Source organism: Eptatretus burgeri, chromosome 11 (assembly GCF_056783735.1).
Source record: "Eptatretus burgeri isolate ZD-2024b chromosome 11, Ebu_testis_v1, whole genome shotgun sequence".
NCBI classification, from domain to species: Eukaryota; Metazoa; Chordata; class Myxini; order Myxiniformes; family Myxinidae; genus Eptatretus; species Eptatretus burgeri.
The window spans coordinates 71,009,138-71,033,637 of record NC_140971.1 but is presented as its reverse complement, the minus strand read 5'-3'; the positions used below and the strand labels follow the sequence as shown (position 1 = coordinate 71,033,637).

The 24,500-nt window shown below is 43.2% G+C and overlaps 2 protein-coding genes across 8 annotated transcripts in view; one reads left to right on the top strand and one right to left on the bottom strand.

The window, feature by feature from the left end:
• The window catches only part of EFR3B (EFR3 homolog B), a 60,148-nt gene extending 40,723 nt beyond the window's left edge, over nucleotides 1-19,425 (top strand). For all 6 annotated transcript variants that reach the window (XM_085846888.1, XM_085846892.1, XM_085846887.1 and 3 more), the window contains 6 exons: nucleotides 5,562-5,689; nucleotides 15,619-15,707; nucleotides 16,814-16,862; nucleotides 16,994-17,100; nucleotides 17,389-17,438; nucleotides 17,561-19,425. In XM_085846888.1, the coding sequence (XP_085703014.1) occupies nucleotides 5,562-5,689; nucleotides 15,619-15,707; nucleotides 16,814-16,862; nucleotides 16,994-17,100; nucleotides 17,389-17,438; nucleotides 17,561-17,657 (520 nt within the window). In that variant the 3' untranslated portion in view covers nucleotides 17,658-19,425. The remainder of the gene's footprint in view (nucleotides 1-5,561; nucleotides 5,690-15,618; nucleotides 15,708-16,813; nucleotides 16,863-16,993; nucleotides 17,101-17,388; nucleotides 17,439-17,560) is intronic.
• Nucleotides 19,426-19,427: 2 nt separating this feature from the next.
• Nucleotides 19,428-24,500, bottom strand: part of LOC147017332 (potassium voltage-gated channel subfamily KQT member 4-like) — a 297,121-nt gene continuing 292,048 nt past the window's right edge. For both annotated transcript variants that reach the window (XM_085846894.1, XM_085846893.1), the window contains one exon: nucleotides 19,428-22,675. In XM_085846894.1, the coding sequence (XP_085703020.1) occupies nucleotides 22,339-22,675 (337 nt within the window). In that variant the 3' untranslated portion in view covers nucleotides 19,428-22,338. The remainder of the gene's footprint in view (nucleotides 22,676-24,500) is intronic.

Sequence of the window (24,500 nt, the reverse complement as noted above, 5' to 3'; positions counted from 1 at the left end):
TCAACCGAACCACGAACAGAATGGACGATCCTTGCTCGGACAGTCTCGAGCCTCTCCTAGTTTGGAGCTTCTCCCAGGGCGATCTGATGCACACACCAAGAGCAAGGACTCTCCACCCCTCGACAACCGACCGAACAAGAGCCCAACTCGAACCGGGACAAGGGAACAACCAACCACACGACTCTTCACGCCCACCCTTTTGTAGGGTGGGGCTCCGCCCTTCGCCCCGCCCCGTTTCTGGCTCCACCTCCCTTCTGGAAGCTCCCAAAAAGGGGCGTGCCCTCTCATTCCCCCCTCCCCGCCCCGTGCGGGGGACGAGGAAAGTCGGTTTTGGCTCGGGGCCAGGGAATTATTCCCCCAAAATCAGGCCCCCTCCTTTTTTCACCTTTGACCTCTAGCTCAAATCGCCCCTCCCCCATGCCAAAGCGCGGGCGTTTTGGGCAGGAGATCTTGGCGGGAGATATTTAAGCTGCCACTCCGCTCCGTTTCATCCGTCCCGCGGAGATCGTGACCGCACGGTGCTCGTTGAATGGCGAGTGGAGAAGATGTGGTGGCGTAGTTGTGGAAGGTGGCGTCGTGGTGTGAATGGCGTGATTGTTGGCGTCGTGTAGTGAATGGCGTGATCGTTGAGATGTTGGTTGTGGCGATGTTCGTTGTTGTTCTTGCACCAAATTAATGACAGCAAAAGAAAAACGACTAACTGAAGAATCGCAGCCCGAATGGATCACATATATTCCCTCTATACAACGGGTTTGGGCTAACTACACATGAACTTACCGATATATCTCACCTGAGGGACCCTTTATGGTGTAATGCGAAATTCCACAGCCGTAACAATATATATATGGAGTAGATGCAAGGGTGGAGAAGATGTGTCACGTACGTGATGATCCACCGAAGAACAGGGTTGTTACGTCTAACATAAAATGCCATTTTATTTCTGCCATCTCTCAACTTTGCTCTGTGGGTGGGAAGCTCCGGGATTTGCGATGGCATGCGTAGTTGGCTTTATGGAAAAGGGACTGGGGGAGGGAGGGGGACAAGTGTGAATAGAAGATCACCAACGGAAGATGCCAGAGTTCCTCCACAGCTATAAAGACACTGTCGCTGATGATTTGCCAATAAGCGATGAAACCGGTCCAGCAGCTGAGGTGGTATGTCACATTGGGATTCTCGTGTGTGTATGATTTGTGAGTGTCTTTGCAGCTGTGGAGGAACTCTGGTAAGGGTTTGAAACAGCAAAGGGCTTACCTTGTGTAGCTCTTTGTTGGTTGCTTTATGCAGCTTCTTTGGCTTGAAGAGCATGGAAGGAGTCTATATTATTTATATAAAATCCTAGCTACCTGGGTTTAATTGATTCGGTGAGAGCTGATGGGTTATTCCCTCCATTCACAGGTGAGAGATGTGGGTGGGTCTTTATATATTTATATATATATATATATATATATATATATATATATATATATATATATGTATATATATATATAAATTTTTTTATGTATATGTTATGAATTTGCCAGTTCGAACGGCCTACGCACGACCGCTTCAGTCCAATCGCAGTCGTGCGTCCGCCGAAAACCGGAATTCGGTCGAAGCTTCCGGACAACTCCGGAACCCTGCTACGGATGCCTTAACGCATCATAAACTGTCAATATTCTGTCCACGTGGTACAGGGTTAATCACCGAATCTGTCAATATTCTGTCAATATTCTGTCCACGTGGTACAGGGTTAATCACCGAATCTCGATATACCTAATTATCCGCGCAGACAGAAGTACCGAGAATTTATACCTCGACGGAACTTGTACGGAAATGAGCCGCCAAGTGCGCTCTTTCCGTGTACAATGCCGAGTGGTTTTAATCGCCAAGTTCCGTTGGACCAATTACCACTTTAATTAGGCTTTAATAGCCGGCTAATTTCCCGAACGTGCCGTGGCAGTCAATGGGAGGAAAATGACGCAACGAGCAGATGTACATTCAAACAATGGGCATTTATTATACAGGCACATAAGCAGTCAATGGGGGGATAGGGGACATGAAAGGAGCAAAAGCCTACAGCCGATGTCTACTCGTTTTTATATACAGGCACGTACTTAATTCAGTTCTACTTAACCAGACAAGGCGCCACAGAACACTTTCATACAAAACCCCCAGAAAAGAACAGGGCTCATGAGCCTTTATTTCCACTTGAAGCCTGGATGACCGGAGGCTCACAAGAGGCCGGGCAGGTTACCTTGCCACCCCTTGTGACGGCTCGAAGGTCTTCGGGTTAGTGACCCCTGCTGTGTCTGGCTTGGCCCTCGTGTCGCACGTGCCGGTCGCTTGAGAGGCCGGGCGGCTTGAGCAGCTTGGCGAGCGGCTTGCTTGGTTCTCTGCAGCCTGGGCGGTCGGGCATGGCCGGCGACGTGCTCGGAGGGGTGAACGGGTCTTTGCTCTTTCAGAGTTGATGCTCTTTAGGACCCGTTCACTCCTCAGCGTTGCCCGACCGACTCAAAGCCGTTTGCCCGGACCGCGATGCAGCTTGCTCGACTCCGGCTGTTCGACGTTGTGACCGCAGATGCCAGATAGCGACGAATATCCTTGGGAGCGATGAATGTCTCCACGATCGGTGCGCACACACACCTTGCCCGACACTCGACTCTCCAAGCTTCGCCCATCTCCCGAATCAGCCTCCGAATAAGCGATGAATCTTCGAAGTCAGCTTCCACCGGTGAACCAACCACGACGTATCTCTAAAGATAGCTGCTTTTATTGGCCCGAGGCGAGCCGTTCTTTGATCTCTCAACCCGAGGCCAGGCTCAGCCCACTTTTCACCTACGACCTCTCACCCCTTGAGGGAAACCCCATTCTTGACGTCACAGGGTGCTTTCGGGAAAGACCTCCTTTTGATCTGCTTGTGCAAATTAGCTGCTCCGTCGCTGTTTGCACACGATCGGTGTAATGTGGCTTTTACTGTTGCGCAGCGTGTCTGCAACCAACGGCATTTTGCGGCTGACATTGAGGAGGATGTGATGGTGTTTCTGTTGTTCGGGGATGTTTGTTGAAATAAAAGATAGAAAAGAATAACGCTACCTCAAGATTCACAGCCCGGCACACGAATAAATCCCTTTACACATTGGTGGGGATTCTAACCTGAAACACTTACTTATCAAAATAACTGATCTTCGGGGAACCTGAATGGTGTTTTGTGAATTTCCAAAACTGCAACAATATGTATGTATGTATGTATGTATGTATGTATGTATGTATGTATATATATATATATATATATATATATATATATATATATATATATATATATATATATATATATATATATATATATATATATATTATTGCATATTATTGGCCAGTCAATAAGTAACCTTCAAATAATTTTCACAAATTGTTTATTGCATGTACGTGTGTAACAACTTATTTTTCAACATAATCTCCATTGCATTCAATGCATTTTTTTTCACAGCATTTTACTAAGGCCTGGATTCCTCGAGGAAAAAAAATTTTTTGGCTGCTTGTGTAGGCATCCGTGCACCACCTGCTGGACCTCTTCATCGGATGAGAAAGTGGTTCCACCAAGTACCTCTTGAAATGGCCCAAAGATGTAGTAATCCGAAGGGGTGTGGGGTCTGGCGAGTAGGATGGATGAGGAAGACACTCAAATTGCATGTCCTCGATTGTTGCAGCTGAAGCGTGGGCAGAATAGGGTTGAGCATTGCCATGCTGCAGCAAAACACTGGTAGTGAGTAGTCCACGACGTTTTGATTTGATTGCTGGTTTCAGATTATTTTTAAGGAGGACGCAATATGATGCACTGGTGATTGCGGTCCCTCTGGGCATGTAATGCATGATAAGTGGGCCTCAGCTATCCCAGAAGAGCGTCAGCATCACTTTTCCAGCAGACGGCTATGTGTGGAAATTTTTGGGCTTCGGTGAAGTTGAATGACTCCACCCTTTGCTTGCCCCCTTCGTTTATTTCTGAAAGTAGTGGATCCAGCTTTCATCCCCAGTCACTACGCGCTGTAAGAAAGCGTCGTCGCCTTTTTCGTGAAGTCGCAGAAGTTCTTCACATGTGTGCACTCGCCGTTCTTTCAGTTCTGGAGTGAGTTGTCTAGGCACCCACCTTGCAGACACTTTTTGGAACCCCAGCACGTTTTGAATGGTATGGTGTGCTGAACCATGGCTAATGTTCAATTTGGAGACCACTTCATCCAGCGTAATGTGACGGTTTTCCCTTAGCACGCGCTCAACACCTGCAACCATTTCTAGTGTGTCGGCTGTGTGAGACCGCCCCGAGTGAGCAGCGTCTGCCACATTGGACACTACACTTTTAAACTTCTTGTCCCAGTCGTACACCTGCTGCAGTGATAAACATGCGTCACCAGATTGCATTTTCATTCTGCGATGGATTTCACTGGGATTCATTCACACCCTCACTTCCCAAGAAACGGATGACAGAACGTTGCTCCTCCTTGGTGCATGCTTCTAAGGGAGCCACCATATTGGAACTGCTCTAATGATGTCATATGCTCAATGTTGCCAGATCTAAAACGGGCAAAACATGACTCCAACCCATCGATATAACATACGTTCTCTACAACGACACTCATTAAATTCTAAAAATATATATCGCCATTTTAAGGTTACTTATTGACTGGCGTGTGTGTGTGTGTGTGTGTGTGTGTGTGTGTGTGTGTGTGTGTGTGTGTGCGTGCGTGCGTGCGTGCGTGCGTGCGTGCGTGCGTGCGTGTGTGTGTGTTTACATATATATATATATATATATATATATATATTTCATATAAAAATTAATGGGTTGGCCTATTAGTGTTCCAAACTTAGCCCCTGGTTCAAATTCCATTCACCAAATGTTTGTCCATTGTCTCCAACGTAGCGAAGAACCCGTCCTTATGGATGCATTGATATCCACCATAATTATAAACGAGATAATTTCTCCAGAATTGGTGGATTTTAGTTTGACTTGAAGTACCTGGTCCCACAGGGAGAGGCACTATGTTCGGCATAGTTACGTTGAGAGAATTTGGGTACTTCCCCCACTCTGAACCTCCAGGACAATCTTCTTTTTTCTTAATCTCTTGAAACTGACCCTGAGTACAACCACCAGCTTTCAACTCATTCTGTCCTTTTAGGAGTAAAAAAAAAAAAAAACACACACACACACACACACACACACACACACACACACACACACACACACACACACACACACACACACACACACACACACACACACACACACACACACACACACACTATAGCTTGATGTTGTAATTCAAGTTAAAGTGTAGTGAGGTCAACTAATGTCTGTGTCCTCCATGTAATTTGTGTGCATGTTCCATTCCAAACCTGACATTAATTTGTTAAAGAAAGGTATAAACAGAGTGGACATCAAATGTTATTTTAAATTTTTTATTAAATGAAACTTCTTTCTGCAAGATTTTTCACAAATTCTCTCATCGCCCTGAACACTGATCTTGATATCTCAATAAATCAAGTTGGTGTAATGGGATTTTATTGTCCATGTATGATGCTTTCTGTGGTTGCAGGCTGCCATGCAACATGTCCTGTCTCGACAAGAGCCTGCTGCTCCTCAACAGCAAGGTATCTGAGGCACTGGGTGGCTGTGGTTACGCCGTCGAACGGCTTTCCGTGCCCTACCAGCCACAGCTCACCGGTATGAAGGCTGGTGCAGGGTGTCTCATGGTTCTTAATGTGAGATGTCTTGATACTGTGCCTAAGTTTTGGGACTCATCCTGCAGTCAGTTTCTGTTCTTATTTTGGCCTAGGCCCCAGTCCTGCCATATTATGTACCACAATGGCCACCATAAACTGCAAGCAAATGAAATGTGCATAATCAAAGCTAAAGTTAATATTGCCACAGGATATACATTCAGTTGTGTCCATTCTGATGCCATTGCAATTTGCTGTGCATCAGACAGGGATTTTGGCAAAATGATTTAATAACAAGCAGTCAGAGACTGGTACTTATGAAATTGTCAACTTGACCTCTGACCTTGTCAAATAAAAGCTGTCTCTAGAGAAGGTAGCAACGCAAACCAGAAGTTTCTACGATGATTCTGTACCAAACCATAAAAATCGAATGTTTGACCTCACTGTGCCCTTGACCTTTGACCGATTTTGACCAAAATCTAATCAGCGCTAACCATCACCCTCTTGAATCACGTGGTGTAATTTGACATTGGTAGCTTCTTCCATTCTCGAGTTATCGTGCCTACAAACAAACAAACAAGCAGTCATAGACTGGTACTTACAAAATCGTCAACTTGACCTCTGACCTTGTCTAATAAAAGCTGTCTCTTGAGAAGGTAGCAACACAAACCAGAAGTTCTACGATTATTCTGTACCAAACCATCAAAAATCGTAACGTCGACCGAAGCAAAAATCTCCATTTCTGCACGCAATTATTTAATATTATTTTATCAAAGTCACAAAACCGTAATATTCGGCCATCCACCAACAATATTTACATAATCCGACGGCTTAGCGAGTCAGGCATGCGATGATAACCTTTATTGGGATAAAAAAAATGACTTTTAAAACACCATCTTTATCGAAAACACCGTCAGCGCGCACAGGCAAAACCTTTACGTGACTCAACGAAGCCTCTGCTCGAGCGCACTGCACCATGTGACTGCAGTGACGTGGCGAGTGAAATTTTTTTTATACAATCTTAAAACGTCTCCAAAACATCCGATTTTTTTTTTTTTTAACCAGAATTTCGACAACCGAGTTTTAAGCGTCCTAAGCGATCGCAAAAACCGGAGACAAAATTAAAATAGAAGTTAAAACGAACTCGTAATGTCGACCAAAGCAAAAATACTCCATTTCTCCACATGAATTTACGAATTATGTTTGACCTCACTGTGACCTTGACCTTTGACCGATTTTGACCAAAATCTAATCAGCCCTAGCTATCACTCTCATGAATCACGTGGTGTAATTTGACATTGGTAGCTTCTTCCGTTCTCGAGTTATCGTGCCTACAAACAAACACACAAACAAATAGAGTCCGGAAGTCATCAATATACTTACGAAATCTTTAGATTTTGTAAGTAATAAACAAGCAGTCATAGGGTGGTACTTACGAAATCGTCAACTTGCCCTCTGTCCTTGTCTAATAAAAGCTGTCTCTGGAGAAGGTAGCGATGCAAACCAGAAGTTTCTACGATGATTCTGTACCAAATCATCAAAAATCGAATGTTTGACCTCACTGTGACCTTGACCTTTGACCGATTTTGACCAAAATCTAAGCAGCACTAGCCATCACCCTCCTGAATCACGTGGTGTAATTTGATATTGGTAGCTTCTTCTGTTCTTGAGTTATCGTGCCAACAAACAAACAAACAAGCAGTCATAGACTGGTACTTACGAAATCGTCAACTTGACCTCTGACCTTGTCAAATAAAAGCTGTCTCTTGAGAAGGTAGCGACACAAACCCGAAGTTTCTACGATGATTCTGTACCAAACCATCAAAAATCGAATGTTTTGAATGTTTGTTTGACCTCACTGTGACCTTGACCTTTGACGGATTTTGACCAAAATCTAATCAGCGCTCGCCACCACCCTCCTGAATCATGTGGTGTAATTTGACATTGGAAGCTTCTTCCGTTCTCGAGTTATCTCTACCAAACCATCAAAAATCGAATATTTGACCTCACTGTGACCTTGACCTTTGACCGATTTTGACCAAAATCTAATCAGCACTTGCCATCACGCTCCTGAATCACGTGGTGTAATTTGACATTGTTAGCTTCTTCCGTTCTCGAGTTATCGTGCCTACAAATAAACAAACAAACAAACTAACAAACAAACAAGCAGTCATAGACTGGTACTTACGAAATCGTCAACTTGACCTCTGACCTTGTCTAATAAAAGCTGTATCTCGAGAAGGTAGCGACGCAAACCAGAAGTTTTTACGATGATTCTGCACCAAACCATAAAAAATCGAATGTTTTGGATGTTTTACCTCACTGTGACCTTGACCTTTGACCAAAATCTAATCAGTGCTAGCCACCACCCTCCTGAATCACGTGGTGTAATTTGACATTGCTAGCTTCTTCCGTTCTCGAGTTATCTGTACCAAACCATCAAAAATCAGATATTTGACCTCACTGTGACCTTGACCTTTGACCGATTTCGACCAAAATCTAATCAGCACTTGCCATCACCCTCCTGAATCACGTGGTGTAATTTGACATTGGTAGCTTCTTCCGTTCTCAAGTTATCGTGCCTACAAACAAACAAACAAACAAACAAACAGAAACGGAAGTCATCAATAAACTTACGAAATCTTTAGATTTCGGAAGTAACAAGCAGTCATAGACTGGTACTTACGAAATCGTCAACTTGACCTCTGACCTTGTCTAATAAAAGCTGTCTCAAGAGAAGGTAGCGACGCAAACCAGAAGTTTCTACGATGATTCTGTACCAAACCATCAAAAATCGTAACGTCGACCGAAGCCAAAATCTCGATTTCTCCACGCAATTATTTCATCAAAGTCACAAAACTGTAATATTCGGCCATCCACCAACAATCTTTACATAATCCGACGGCTTAGCGAGTCAGGCATGCGATGAAAACTGTTATTGGGATTAAAAAAATGACTTTTAAACACTATCTTTATCGAAAACACCGTCAACGCACACACGGAAAACCTTTACGTGATCAACGACGCCTATGCTCGAGCGCGTTGCACCACGTGACGAGCTGTGACGCGGCGAGTGAAATATTTTTTGTACAATCTTAAAACGTCTCCAAAACATCCGATTTTACCAGAATTTCGACAACTAAGTTTTAAGCGATCGCAAAAACCGAAGACAAAATTAAAATCGAAGTTAAAACTAACTCGTAACGTCGAGCGAAGCAAAAACACTCCATTTCTCCACATGAATTTACGGAATTATTTTTGACCTCACTGTGACCTTGACCTTTGACCGATTTTGACCAAAATCTAATCAGCGCGAGCCATCACCCTCCTGAATCATGTGGTGTAATTTGACATTGGTAGCTTCTTCCGTTCTTGAGTTATCGTGCTGACAAACACACAAACAAACACAGGACGGAAGTCATCAATATACCTACGAAATATTTAGATCTCGTAAGTAACAAACAGATGACGGAAGTCATCAATATATAAATTGATGAAGTCATAAACAACTCGCCAAAGTTGGCATTACACAACTATGCTCAAATGGGAATAAAAGACAATTTGGCCCATGACTTACCTTTTGCTGTGCAAAGAAAAAAATTAAGCATATCTATCTATAATTCCAGCAATGTGTGTGTGTGTGTGTGTGTGTGTGTGTGTGTGTGTGTGTGTGTGTGTGTGTGTGTGTGTGTGTGTGTGTGTGTGTGTGTGTGTGTGTGTGTGTGTGTGTGTGTGTGTGTGTGTGTGTATGAGACCACTGTTTCTTGACAACCTCTGGTCCGATCTAATTGAAACTTGCCAGGTATATTGCTGGGGACCTGAGGATGTGCCTTTTCAAGGTTTGATATTAATTGGACAAGTGCTTCCCAAGTTAAGGCCATTTATTTACCAAAGCAATGGGAAGACATGTTGTTGCATGGGCGTGGCCGATGGGGAAGGGAAGCACATCCACGTTCCCCATTACGGGTTACAACGTACGGGCTTCCGGAGAGTGATGACTTTGTGTATTCTAATAATTTCTCGATTTCTTATGCGCATTTATAGATAAACAGAATGGCCCAAGTTATGATCGTTTTCATATTAGACGGTGTATAAATTTCGGGAACATCAGAGTGCTGGTATGCTCCGAACCAGGAAGTAAATTTTTTTTCTCTCTCTTCTCTTCTCTTCTTCCTTGCCACGACATTGCGAAAAGGTAAAATACGTTGGCGCTAATTGAATTATTGGGTATTAAAAATGAATTGCGAATAATCATAACTGCGAATAATATCGAACTTCCGGGTCACCCACGTACGGGCACGTGAGAGCGAAGAAACGGCCTGTGTGGTTTATTTATTTATCATTATTATTAATTTTAATTTTTTTTTTTTTACGCGCGTACTAGTTCTTTAAAATGGAGATGCCAAGCCACTCAAAATAGTTTGGTGATTTAAGGATGACACATGGCTCATGACTCACCGAATTTGCCTGAAATTTACTAAAGATTCAATTATTGCTTGGTGGTGCATTATTTTTTTTCGTCGAGTAATCATATACCATATTCGTATTGGAGTACATATATGTAACTCGTGGAGATCCTGCTGAACTTCATCAGAGAAGGTGATTGGAAGCCGTACCTCTGAGCACTGGAGAAGATGCTGCCATGGTGGAGTGTCTATGATCACACCAATTACGCTAGATGGGCCCCTGTCTACTAAGTGACGATGCTAGCCTTGGAACAGACAACTCCAGAAGTTTACAAATAGTCCATGGCAGGAAATTTTGTTGTAAAGAAAACCAAAATGCAGTTTAACCAAGTTCCGGTTCATCAGGTTACTGAGTGGATCAACAAGTTTTGCAAGCTGTCAAATGGGATCATAGGGCTCACAAGGACAGACACAGCACGTGATCGGTTTGGTGTCATGTGGGGAGAGAGATCAGTCATATCAGATGCCACAAAATCCCTTCTGTGCCTTGACGATGATGAATCCATATCTACCCGGATAGATGGCCTTCCTTCAAAAGTGAGACGTGATGAAGCAGACGTGACAGCTTGTTTAACAGTTCACCAGATTTGGAGTCTTCTCCATAGGCAACAAAACTCAGTCGGGTAAATTTATGACAAACAACCACCAAACCCACAACAAATTGCAACAAAAGGTTTCTCAGTGGTTTTCATTCCTACTGGATATACTGATCAATGGAAAAAAAGTCTACCAAAATCTGACATCCAGAAATGGGTTAAAACAGTCATTTTAAAGATGGCCGCCACCGGGCTTTGAAATAACTAAAACAGCTATAACTTCTTCAATAATTGTGATAAAAACATAATTGTTGGTTCTGGTCCATGGTTTTAATGGATCAGCAATCCACTGGTGTCAAAATTTAGATCTGATCAGTATTTTACCTGAAATCCAAGATGGCGGCAAAAAAAATGTATTCGTCCTTGCTAACGGGTGACATCTCTCTTGAAAGTCTTGAAGAATCAGCTGCAATTGTGAAGATCACTGATGAACTTGAAAAAAAGAAATCTGAACTTGCTGCACAATCCAAAACGAGTAAGCTGTGGCTGGGTTATCAGAAAATGCTCCATACTGCTCGGGCAATGATCAAGGCAGATCGCACTGGGTCTTGGAAGGATCACTTGCAAGCTGTTGCTGATGCCTTGCCAATATTTGCAGCAGCTGGACACTACAACTACCAGAAGTCCGCTTATCTCTACGTACAAGAAATGAGTCAACTGGAGAGCAAACACCCAGATGTGTATGAGAAGTTTCAAAATGGCTTCCATGTGATCCGGCGAACAAACCAGTTTTGGGCAGGCCTCAGCTGTGATCTTGTCATCGAACAAACACTCATGAGATCACTAAGGAGCACCGGTGGCTTGACTCATGGCAGTAAGATGACAGAGGAACACCGAGCATTGTGGACAATGTCAGACCCCATAGCATCTGAGGTCAACGTCGCCATGCAGGACTTCAATGATCTCACATACGCAACAAGCGAACAGCATAAAGACGCAACTGGTGCCAGAATTGAAAGACATGCATTCGATCTCTCGAAGATAAGCACAAAGCTGAATGCATTTTCACCTTTCTCCTCTGATCCTACGTTGAGAAATATCATGAATGGTATCGTGGCAAGCGAAGATATCAACGTGCATGAATATGAAGGTGTTGGGAACAAAATCGTTGAGAGAATGATTGGACAACCTGTGTTTTCCTTCTCCATCAAGAGGACAGAGAAACAGAGAAAGAAAGAAAGAAACCCTGGGAAATTATAATGCTCTCCAGGTTGCTCCTCGCAGAACCATCGACTCCAGTGTGCTATTCCAGCGATTCCTGGTGGTATCCCAGATGGGTGATTTGTCACTTGAGGACGTGATGAGTTTTGACCTCAGTCCATACCCTCCATCTCTCTTTGAGGACAACAACATCTTGAGGAAGGCCGACAAACCTCAACTCGCTCAAGCCGTCAATGACCACTGTACCAAGGCACTGGCATGTGAAGGAGTACCTGACACCACATCTTCTGCACACCTTAAGACTGAATGGTATGTTCTTGATGGTGGATCCTTGCTGCACAAGCTCAAGTGGAAGAAGGGAGATACATATAGCAAAATAGCCAGAGCATATGCGGACTTCACAACAAAACACTATGGGACAGCAACTGTTGTCTTTGATTGCTATGGTGCAGGCCCTTCGATCAAGGATAACACTCAGCAGAGACGGGGACAAGCCAACAGCTATCCGGCTGTGAACTTCACCGGAGAAACTGAATTTGACGGAAAGAGAGATGAATTCCTATCTGTCAGCAGTAACAAGCAACAGCTGATCGCCTTAATAGGTGATCAGCTGAAGAAAGTGGGCTGCACAGTTATTCAGGCAGAAGGGGACGCTGATGTGGACATTGCCAAGACAGCCGCAAACAGCACAATTCTGCATTCCACCACAATAATTGGAGAGGACACAGATTTGTTGATGCTTTTGCTCCATTACTGTACACCAGATGGAAAACCACTATATTTCAGATCAGACAACCAGTCAAGAAGCAATCTGAATGTATATGACATCAATCTGATGAAGCATCTTCTTGGGAATAAGTTGTGCACTCAACTATTATTCCTGCACGCCTTCGCAGAATGTGATTCAACATCTCGTGTGTATGGCATTGGGAAAAAAATCAGTCTTTCAGAAACTCGTGGAAGATGACCAAGGCCTCCAGTTGTGTGTAGATTCATTCACTTCGAGAGGCGTCAGCCAAGCTGAAATGAAGAAACCTGGCAGCCAAGCGATGGCCGTTATATGTGGTGGGGAGAGCACAAGTTCTCTGGCAGCCATGCGTTACAAGATATTCACAAAGAAGGTCGCTGCTGCTAAGTCTTTCGTTACACCTGAACGTCTCCCCCCAACGGAATCTGCCACCAAGTTTCATTGTCTCCGAGTGTACTACCAGGTCATGGTTTGGATGGGGATGGAGGGTGACCTTGATCCTCTGGACTGGGGCTGGGGACTTGAAGACAATCGATTTGTACCTATCATGACTGCCATGAATGCTGCACCAGACGCTCTTCTGAAGATGATACACTGCAACTGCACCACAGCTTGTGACACACCCCGTTGCAGCTGCAGAAAGAATGGGCTTCCGTGTACGTCTGCATGTGGATCATGCCAAGTGACGTTTCGTGACAATCCACTAAATCAAGCCTCTGAGGAACTGGAGGACAGTGATGAGGACTGAAATTTTAACCTAAACTGCCATTTTGTAATGTTCACAAATAAATGTTTCAGTGGCACCAAGTGTTCAGTGATTTTAGTTCAGATGGAAAATTTATTGATTTTTTGCACTCTTGAATTTTGCCACCATCTTGGATTTCATGTTAAATACTGATCAGATCTAAATTTTATTGACACCAGTGGATTGCTGATCCATTAAAACCATGGACCAGAACCAACAATTATGTTTTTATCACAATTATTGAAGAAGTTATAGCTGTTTTAGTTATTTCGAAGCCCGGTGGCGGTCATCTTGAAAATGACTGTTTTAACCCATTTCCGGATGTCAGATTTTGGTAGACTTTTTTTTTCTGTTGATCAGTATATCCAGTAGAAATGAAAACCACTGAGAAACCTTTTGTTGCAATTTGTTGTGGGTCAGGTGGTATTTTGACCCGACTATCAAGAGAATGCCGACAACAAGGTACCTGTCAGACAGCTTATAATCATTCACCACAAATGATGTTGCAACTGATGAAATTCAGACAGATCTGCTCACAGCAAAGTCGTGTGGAATGGATCAGGTTGCTGAACACGTGAAAACTCAATTGATCGAGAAAACAGTACCATTCTTTAATCCGATAAACGGAACTCAAAAACGGCTACCAGCCTTTACAAGGGTGTGGTAAACACCAGCACAAATGACAATAAAGTTATTAAAGCTGACGGACGTCTCTTGCAGAGGCTGGTCAATGCTCAACAAAATGGGCGAGTGATAGCCAAATCAAATATCAAAAATGAGATCGTTGAAAAATTATCACACCCGGTGAAGGAGAACCTGTTGGGATTCCATGCACTGACAGGGTCAGACACAACATCTTCCTTTACAGGATTTGGCAAGAAGAGTTGCTGGAAAGTGTTCAGCGAACACCCACAGCTTCTTCATGGAGTTGGCCGAGACGGTCCACAAGATGACGCTGAAGAGTTCGTCGGCCGCATGTACTCGGCTGTTGACTACAATGCAGGTGTTAATCAAGGCAGACTTGACGTGATTCGGAAGGGGAAAAAGTGAAATGGAAAATCTTCCACCAACAAAGGATGCTCTTCAGTTAAACTACACAAGAGCTAATTACCAGGCAAAGGTGTGGTTGAGAGCTATTGAGTGTAACAATCGGCAGAATGTTGGATTGCCATCATCAACGGGGGGAGAGGGTGGGGGGTGGAAAGAATCTTGAAACGGACTGGAAGTCATCTGGATGACTGTACCTGCTGTGCCCACAATTTGCGTCGAGCTCGTGTCTTGGGGCTGCCAGAAGTGCAGAACTGCTGCCTGCAAGTGCACAAAATCGCAATAAAGGTGCATCCCTGCCTGTGGGTGTGATGCGGAAGGATGCTGCAATCCAGTGGGAAATAGTTGAACGATCATGCTGCAGTCGTCTCAGATCGAGATAAGAGCAAAGTGGCAGTCAGGAACATTAGTATATGTCTATTACCCTTGTTTTCAAATGTGCGATGCACTAAGTATATGTACGTCATTATTTTTGACATCATTTTTGTATTATTTGTCATTAAAACTTGGTTAAATTGTAATGGTTTTATCATTATCTGAATCACTGACCCTGAAAACATACAATCGACACAGATCAACAAAATTGTATTAGAAGTAGTGAATCAATGCTTCTCTCATGGTTACAATGGACCTCCCTCCACACTTCCATTCTCTCATCTCTTTTCATTTTTTTTTTTGTCCCCCCGCCCCTCCGCCCCTCTATCAAGGTCTGAGTCGGGGACATTAAAATGAGCTCCGTCCGATCATCCGTCCATGTACTTTTGTGTACGCGATATTTCAAATACCTTTGAACATTTAGCTTTAATATTGCAGATATCTATTCCTCATGACATTATCTCAAGCTGATGAGTCACAGCTGTGATCGGCTGAATTATGTTGCCATGGCAACCATCTCAGTGACTTGGTTTGTGTGCACGATATTTCAAAAATCGTTTTAAGATTTAGCTTTCATATTACACATGCAGTATTTATTCCTCCTACCACCCAAAAGGTGGAGGCCGAGAACATCACCTCTTTGTTTCACTTATTCCATCCCCCACCCACCCTGAATTTGTCACAAGTATGTTGGCCAAAAGAACATCATGACCATTTGCTTGTTTGGTTTATATAAAGCAAATTCGAGTGGCATTGCTTCTTTGCTGTTGGTAAAAGATGTCTTTGTTTTTCTAGATGAAGACTGCTTGTCCAAGCGACGCAGCACTGTGGAAACCATTTCCATTCAGGTGGAGGTGGAAAGTCGTAGCCCTGAGCATGGGCAGGTAAGGTGGCGCTACTACTTGCTACATATCATCGGCTGAGCTGTATTGCTGAGTTTTTTTTTTTATCCCCCATTGGACTTAGTCCGAAACGGGGGGAGGGGCTTATGGATTTGGTCTAGATTCTTGTGTGCGTGTCCGTCTGCAACCATATGTCGGACATGTATCGATTTTTATTCGTACTTGGCACAAAGACAACATCATGGTTCACAAAGGCACATCATTTTTTTTTGTCATCAGATCAAAGATGGCTGACTGGCGGCAATTTTAGTTGTAAAAATCCTGATGTTGAACATGTCCTCAACCATTTCTCAGACATACATTTACCGATGTTATTTAAACTTAGCACACAGATAATGAATGATGGCTTACATGTGCACGTCATTTCTTTTTTGAGGTCAAATCCAAGATGGCCGACTGGTGGCTATTTTGCTACTTAAATGTGTCCCCAACCATTTCTTAAACATGCATGGTCTGATTTTGTTCAAACTTGGCATAACCACAGTACATGATGGCATACACGTGCACCTCACTTTATTTTGCGATCTGATCAAGCATGGTGACTGGTAGACTGGCGGCCATTTTAGTTGTAAAAAAAACCCCAATGTTGAACACGTCCTCAGCCATTTCTCGGACAAGCATTTACCGATGTTGTTCAAACTTGGCACACAGATAAGGAATGATTGCTTGCACATGCATGTCATTTTTTTCGAGATCAGATCCAAGATGTTTGACTGGTGGCCATTTTGTTACTTAAATGTGTCCCCAACCGTTTCTCAGACATGCATGGTCCAATTTCTTTCAAACCTGGCACAAGTACAATACATGATGGTATACACGTGCACCTCACTTTATTTTACGATCTGATCAAAGATGGCTGACTGGTGGACATTTTAGTTGTACTTAAATATGGGCTAGCATTTTAACTCCATGCAGCAAAATTACTAAAACAATGGGGGCTATGACATTTTATGGCTTTTTACTTGTTTTTTTTTTAATATAATCTGATATAAGTGAATAGGAAAGTCTAGATATTGGTCAATCGAGGGCTAATGGAGCATTCTGTGTTAACGTAAATGGCAATAATACTTGATCTGTATCTTGTGCAGAAAACACCAGCGGAGCAGATCACTTTTGAAACATTGAAGAAGGCCGTCGGTGAGCATAGAACGCCTTGATCTTAAGTGTTTGTTTGTGCTACTATAATGTAGTACAAGTGTGATTTGAATGTGGTGTTAACCTTACCATGTGCTTGCGGTTGGTGAGCTTGGCATGTTATGTGTACATAGTGGACAGCACAAGCCGTGATGAGCAGGAAAAGGAGCATCGACGCCAAGTCCTGGAGCATTTCCGGAAGGCGCCCTTTGAGGATATTGCTTCACAGTGTGAAGCACGGGTACGTTTTGCAGTTGGTTAGACAAGGACGTTTAGAGAAAGTAAGGTGCAAAATGGGGACGAAGAACAAAGAGGAACCACACGGATTAAAAAAACAAAAGTACTTGTACTGCAGTTTGCTTTAAGTTGTTACATGAGTCACCTTAGCTTCATCACTCATGGCCTCCAAGACCTTTTCAAGGTTATCAATGTGACCTCATTTTTTATTTCAATAATGAGCTAAAAATAAAATTTGTCTTGCATTGGTTTCATCCATCTCTTTCCGTTTCTTGCACCTCATCGTCCACAGGCTAACTTACTTCAGAACAAACTCAACCAGATCTTTGACATGACCATACGGTGAGCTCAGTACCTCTTACACAGTGTCCATGTTTGTCCTATTTAGTTTAATATCGAAATGCAAATAAATTATGTACCATCAGCTACTGTCACACACTTGTGACTAAAATCCTGTTTTCCAGACCACCCCCCAGTCCATCTGGATCAGTTGGTACCAGCAATGGGCAGCGCTCGATACCAGTCTACGAGATGAATCTGCCAGACCTTTGTGTGTACTAAGTTCATAACCATCCCTTGGGGTTCTCACATCTTTGTTCCGGTGTCCTTGTATTGTCACATCCCTCAATTAGTTGTGTGTATGCGCACACTTGTGCGTGTGGTTTTTGTGCTGCTACTGTTACTGTCTTGGAGCAAAACAAACCCCTTCTCCATGTCCTTGTCTGATCTTTAATCAATTTTAGAGACATAATTTTTTCCAGTGAGGGTTGTTCATGGTAAAACCAACCACTTTTTACCCCTCAGCCTGAATTTGCTAAGGGGTATTGTCGTCATAGGCGTTGTCCGGGCGTCTGTCTGTTTGAAATTGGTTTGTGTCAAGGGGCTGAGGGGTTACGCCCGCTTTGCGGTGCTATTTTTTATTATTATTAAGGTTCTCAAAGCATACTCTTGTTGCAGTACTTTCAGTGTTGGGTAAATCATTTATTATGGTAATGTTGAACTAAAATTCAAATAACTATATTGAAAGAAACCCCCATTGGTTTTGTGCTCCGTTCTGATTTGCTGGAGTGGTTGTTTAAAAGACGATTGTACAACAAATTTTTCCACGTAAATCAAGTTTGTATTACTGTGTATAACTCTGCCATCCAAAGCAGGATGGGTACTGCCATTTTGGATTGCCACATGATATGTTAAACCAGTCTGATGCCTCTCGAAAAGTGTAAGTAGACTAGTTACCCCTGTTTTGTTGTTCTTAGTTTGGAAACTATTGTGATTTGTTTTCAGAATGATGTCAGTTCCATCATCGCCACTGAACATTGATGACCATGGCCGACTCTTATGCGACCAACTATTATTCCGAGCATGCTTGACGATTATTCAGTCTGCTTCTTGCCTGTCAATCATTGTGAAATTCTACTCTGCGATTTTTTTTGCTTTTGAACTCGTGACTGAACTGACAAGTGCATGTATAATGCTCTGAAATCCAACCTTTGTCACTTGCAGAGCGGTTTGCTTTATCCAATGTATGGACCACAAGTAAGTTTTGGCACGGACAGGGTGCTCATTGTGACGTGCATACACGGTACGTAGCAAACATCACCAAAACATGATTAAGTAATAAAGGGAAGTTCATTTCGGAACATCGAGGCCATGTTAAAATTCACTGTTCTTGGAACCCCGAGGCACAGCACTGTTTGGTAAGTTAAGGCCCCGAACCCACCAGTGTGCTTCAGTCACAAATTGGTCATTGATACTTAGCATCGGTTTTCTGGATATTTCAGTGGCACGTTTATATGCCTCTGTCGTGATGACATCCTTTGATGTGTCAAATGTCACCGTTCGTAGGTGTAGGTTAATTAATGAACACAAGATGTTGAAAGAGTGAGATTGTTTACATGAAAGCGGGGCTTGCGTTTGTTTGCCTGTGGTTTTGGAAGAATTTTCCTGTCTCAAGAATCTTTACATTAACACTGACCTGAATGTTTTTAACTGGTGTGCATGCAGGTCACCCAACCGTAAGACTGTGAAGTTATTTTACTTTGAAACTTACTGTGGTTTTATGTAATTTAATTTTTTTTTTCTATCTGCAATTTAACCGAGAAACGAAAATGTTCAATCTTATCCAAGCATGCTATGTTCTCAGCATCTCTTGTGTCTTTCAAAATAGATTGATTTGTTGTGGAGAAGAGTAAAATGAATACTCCATGTTTCTATGAAATGACAAAAGTATTCCTACTGTTATGTTGGGAGATCCATGTTGCTTACTCATTTCTTGTGGCTGTAAGAACAATCCATTCCTGAATGTGCAATAAATCAGCCATAGTCATAATGAGGAAAGTGATTTTTAGTTCATTGAGAGGGGAGTGGTGGAGGGGGGGGGCGGTGGGGGTAGGAGGGCATGTTGGGATTGTGGCATGTCCTCCATGGTTGTGGAGCAGATCAAAACTGAGCCTTTACCTTGTGAATGTTCATGGTCCTTTAATCATAGTTGGCTTGGAATCCTGCAAGGACATTGGTTGTTTTGTTGTTGTTCAAGTCTTTATAAAGAACCGGAACTCTGATTCTTACAACAGGACACAAATGACAGTAAAGTTTGTACAGAAAAACGTTAGGACACTCAAGTAGTTTGATACGAGTGGCGATGAGGGACATTGCACTGTGATTACTGTCATCGTAATGTTCTTTACGAGAGACCGTGTGCTTGGCAAATGTCTGTCGCATCACACGTGACATGATGCAGGTAAATGATGGAGTTTTTATTTTCACTGTTGCGGCCTAAGCAATTTTGTCCAATAAAAAGGCAGGACGAATGCCTTTTCCTGGATTTGATCGAGGATAGACTCGGCTCATTGTAATGAAAACAATACCCGAACAGACCAACTCTTTTTCCTCATCCTTTTTTTTTGGGAAACCTTCACTAATTTACACTGTAAAGGTGCTTATCAAGAGGTTGTTCCATCCTTTGCTGCAAATGAGACTGAGGGTTTAACATGAGTGAAACAGCTTGTAACATGTACTCAAAAACATTGCGTAAAGGACAAATACAACAGGAAAGACATCTTGCAGGGTACTACCAATACATTGGGGTGTTTGTGTTTAAAAAAAAAAAAATTTTAGATAAGCTTCTTTGGCTAAAGTGGTGCTGAAGCAAATGTATAGACATGTGAGAGCATTAGGTTCAAAGTGCATTGGGGGATGCTTGGTGGAGTGCATTTTATACAAAGCTTGTGCTTGCGATTAATGTGATGGGAAGTTAACACGAGGAGAAGCAGAGTATTGTGTCTTCACAAAAAAATCCAATGAGAATCTCATGGTTTTTGGAAAGGATAATTAACTACACACACTCGTGTGCAGCCTTGTGGCTGCTGGTTGTATCACTGGTTTGGGATGCGGCTATACTGTTGATGCAGTGCCCCTATTACCAGTACACTAGTGCTCGTTTCGCCGACCTCGGAAGGATCACAGGCTGAGTCAACCCCACCAGGTGTTAATTCAGCAGCTGAAGGCTCAAACTCAGGACCTTAGGATCCCAAGCCAGCCACTCTAACCGCTAAGCCAATGCCAGGTGTAGGAGGTAGCTATTACGTCACAATAGTCGGACGATAACTTCCTCTTCTTTGATGGCCACAATTATTCACACGTTCTTGTGGGGTTGGCCCAAGTCTTTCACAAACTGGCGGGTCAGGCCTGATGTTCGAAGAAGGTTTGAGCTGGAATTTGTAATTTGGGCAGGGTGCCGGCGGTAGCTCACCTACTCTTCACAAACTACACTGTGGGATCTTTAACGTCTACCAACTAATATCGGCAGATGGAACACCGGTTTAACATCCATCCAAAGGATGGCACACATACTGATTAATCATTCTGCCTATGAAATGCTGAGATGACAGTTTTCGCTGGATTGACATTCAAACTTAAGAGGTTAGAGGCAAGTGTGCGTGCTTCTAGGCTATCCTGCCAGCCCGGACAATAACTTCCTCCAAATATATATATATATATTTTTTTTTTTTAGTGCAGTGCTATATAATACGTACAATATAAACCTTCACAGATATAATTCATTAGGACTTGATATCCCGTTTTCTTAACCATCATCTTTTCTTATTTCGGCTGCTCCCATTAGGGGTCACCAGAGCGGATCATCCATTAAGATCCGCATACTGATTTGGCATAGTTTTACGCCGGATGCCCTTCCTGACGCAACCCTGGTCGCCTCTTACAACACAGGGATAAGGATTGGGTTTCACCATGATTCTGAGCTGCCCTACACCCTCTCATAGAGCGGCCCAGCACAGAGCTCCTGTCTTCAAGCGATCCTCCGAGTCACCGGATTACAGGTGCACGCCACTACGCCCGGATCTTCTTAACCATCATCATGTAGTGGTATTCCAAAAATTCCAGGAGCTTGCAGCATAATCCGTGGCAATTCATAACACTCCCACACAGCTCCTGCCACTGCAAAACACCGTACATGTGAGGCACTGTCCTGCACAGAGAATTTGGTTGTCCAATGCAAGGAAATGAGAGATGGACAAATGCCCAAGCTTTGCTAACAATAGGCCAAAGTGGTATTGATAACAGGAAGTGATAACATCAGACTTACGAGAACAAGTGAGGGCACAATGCCCAGAATCATCAGGATCTGATGGACATTCCCCTTGGAGAACCATATTCTCCAATGGAAGGAAAACTTCACATCAGCAAACTGATGCTCATTTAAAGGAAAGAAAAACCTTTGGCTAGCTTGAAGCTCTTTTTAACCTGACATCAATAATTGATGAGGAATAAGTTCTCACAAAGTGGACCATCTCAATGACATATAATACAGCTAATCATATGGCTGTTAAACTGAAGGGGGGAAAAAAAAACGGATTCCATTCAGCAAATAATGGATTGATGAACAGCAGTTCTTGAATAAACTAATGGCTTCCATGGTAACAAAAAAACATAATCTTTGGCTTGATATCACAGTAAAATAGAGGATATTCAGCCAAACCACCTGACAGTGAAGGGGGTTTCCAGAAGCTACAACTGCATCAACAACCATATTAGACTCACTCGGAGTGGTGGATCCAATTCAAATGTTCGGTCTGACAACTTGAGACAATAAACAGGTCTCTTCATTCTTGCCGTCCAGTGTTCAAAGTCTTCCCCACAGTCCCCCATGTTGTTGTCGTGCCTTCTCCATCAGACTCATCATCTGTTACAAAGAGTACTATGTCTTTCCATGAAGGAGGGCCAGTTACTGGAGTGACGGTAGGTCTGGGTCGAATTGTGGAATCTGAGGTCTGTTCACTGGTGTGTGCTGCTGGAGCAGAAGATCGGACGTATTGGTATGGTTGTGGCAGAGCTTTACTCGAATGGGCTGTTTCTTTCGATGTAATCGAATTGGGTGGGGATTTCCGGGTGGACTGGAGTGAAGAACTGGTGTGGGGAGGAATGGAACCGTAGCCAGCGTCGGCTGAGGTTGGTCCTGAGGGAGGGTGAGATGGTTGTGGCCCTCCATCGGTGCTTGCACTGGGCAGGGAACGACCATGAATTGAAAGAAGCAAGTCAAGTTTTTTCCCAATGGTGTGCACCTGGAAAGAAGGAAGGAATTATTAGGACTCTGTACTGCCTGAAAATGGTTGAAAAAATATTTTGTAGTTAAACTTGAGTCCTCTATCTTCAGGCCTTGAATATAGACCTTCAACACAAAGTTAAGAATGTTATTTGAAATTATGATCTGAGAAATTACACAACTCTCCCAGACCCCTCTAAAATAAACGAATAAGTATTTTTTCTAAACCTGGAGATACCATAAATATATTGCATGCATGAGGAAGGATGGAGGTGTTTATAAAGGCAAAGCACCGGTCTTTGTGCTGTTCACCTTGCCTTTGCAGGTAAGGGTTGCTTGGCTATGCATGTGAGGTCAGACTTTCCATCAGTTGGTGCTAAAGATGTCCTGTAAGCCTGAGTTTACCTATCAACCTCCCCTCATTTTAAGCTCGCTGTAAAGTCACAGTTCAGTGGAGCATGGTACCATTGGCCTGCAATTCCCAGGAACCATTTTCGAAGGTAATATGAACTTGTGCTTGCGATTAATGTGATGGGAGTTAACGCGAGGAGAAGCACAGAGCATTGCGTCTTCAGTAACCCACTGTGCTGGGTAAGAGAGAATATCCCTGTGCAGTGAGATATAAATAGCCACATCCCAGGTGCATTCAAGTCAATAAGAGTAAGTTGGTCAGTTTGCAGTCAGTATTCAAGTTGTGAAGTTGGTGCGATGCGACCATTATTGGGGACGAGAACGTGCTGGAAACTGCAGAAGGACAGGAAAGCAAGGCAACCATAATTACCCAGCTATGCCTTGCTGTCTGCTGTGGACTGTGCCTCTGTGGATCCCATTTCCTGAACTGCTGCACCTGTTCTGCAGCCATGCGGAGACGAGCCAAAAATCTCCCTTTTTTTTTCATTAGTTTTGTTTGAACAACTCATCATCTCAAAAATCTCTTTTACAGGGCTTGTGGCTTTAGTTGGGGGGATCAAAATATGATGTGTTCTGCATTATCTCATGGCTCCATCATCCATTTGCATTTGCCACCTACATTTGAAGTGGGGTTAGGAAATTGATGACTATTGCTCTGTTGTATTATTAACTTAGCTGGAATTGGAATTCCAGAAAAGGTATTGTCATCGTGCACCGGCCGTCCGTCCGTCCGATTTTGACTTCTGAGACCAAACCGCTGGGCCGATCTGGCTGAAATTTGGCAGCAAGGATCCGCACCTGCCTGTTAACAGGGATTGCAAAGCTCGTTCCGTTCACATGACTGTAAGTAGGTCAAAATGGTGGAATAAGTAAATTCCTTCAAAAAAAATCTTCTCCAGACCCACCAGTCAGAATACTCCCAAATTTGGATGACAACATTAAGCCAGAGTAGGGATGTTGTATTGCGGAGGTTCATGCTGATCACTTGACCGGAAGTATGCCAAAATGGCAGACGTTGTAACTTATTAGGAAAATCCATAAATTCCTTCCAAACTCCTCTTCTCCAGACCCACCAGTCAGAATGTTACCAAATATGGGTTGCAACTTTAGGCCAGGGCCCAGATAAGCTATAGGTCCAGTGGTCCTATTTTTATTTCTATAATTGGTGTGATTAAAACGATTTATTGGCATAGATGGTTTATCTTGCCACCATTTTGACCTATTAGAAAAGGGGAAGGCATTATAAAAGCATAGTGCTTCAATATGGCCACTCTCCATCCGGCTATCCTGGTGCCATATCCCACGTGTGCGGGGTGGTGTGAGTGAAAAGTTCACCCACCGCTTAACCAACAATACGTTAAACAAGTTGAGGTCACCCTCTGCATGGAAATATGTAATGGTACCTTTTGGGTCATTAATTTGGGATCAGAAGG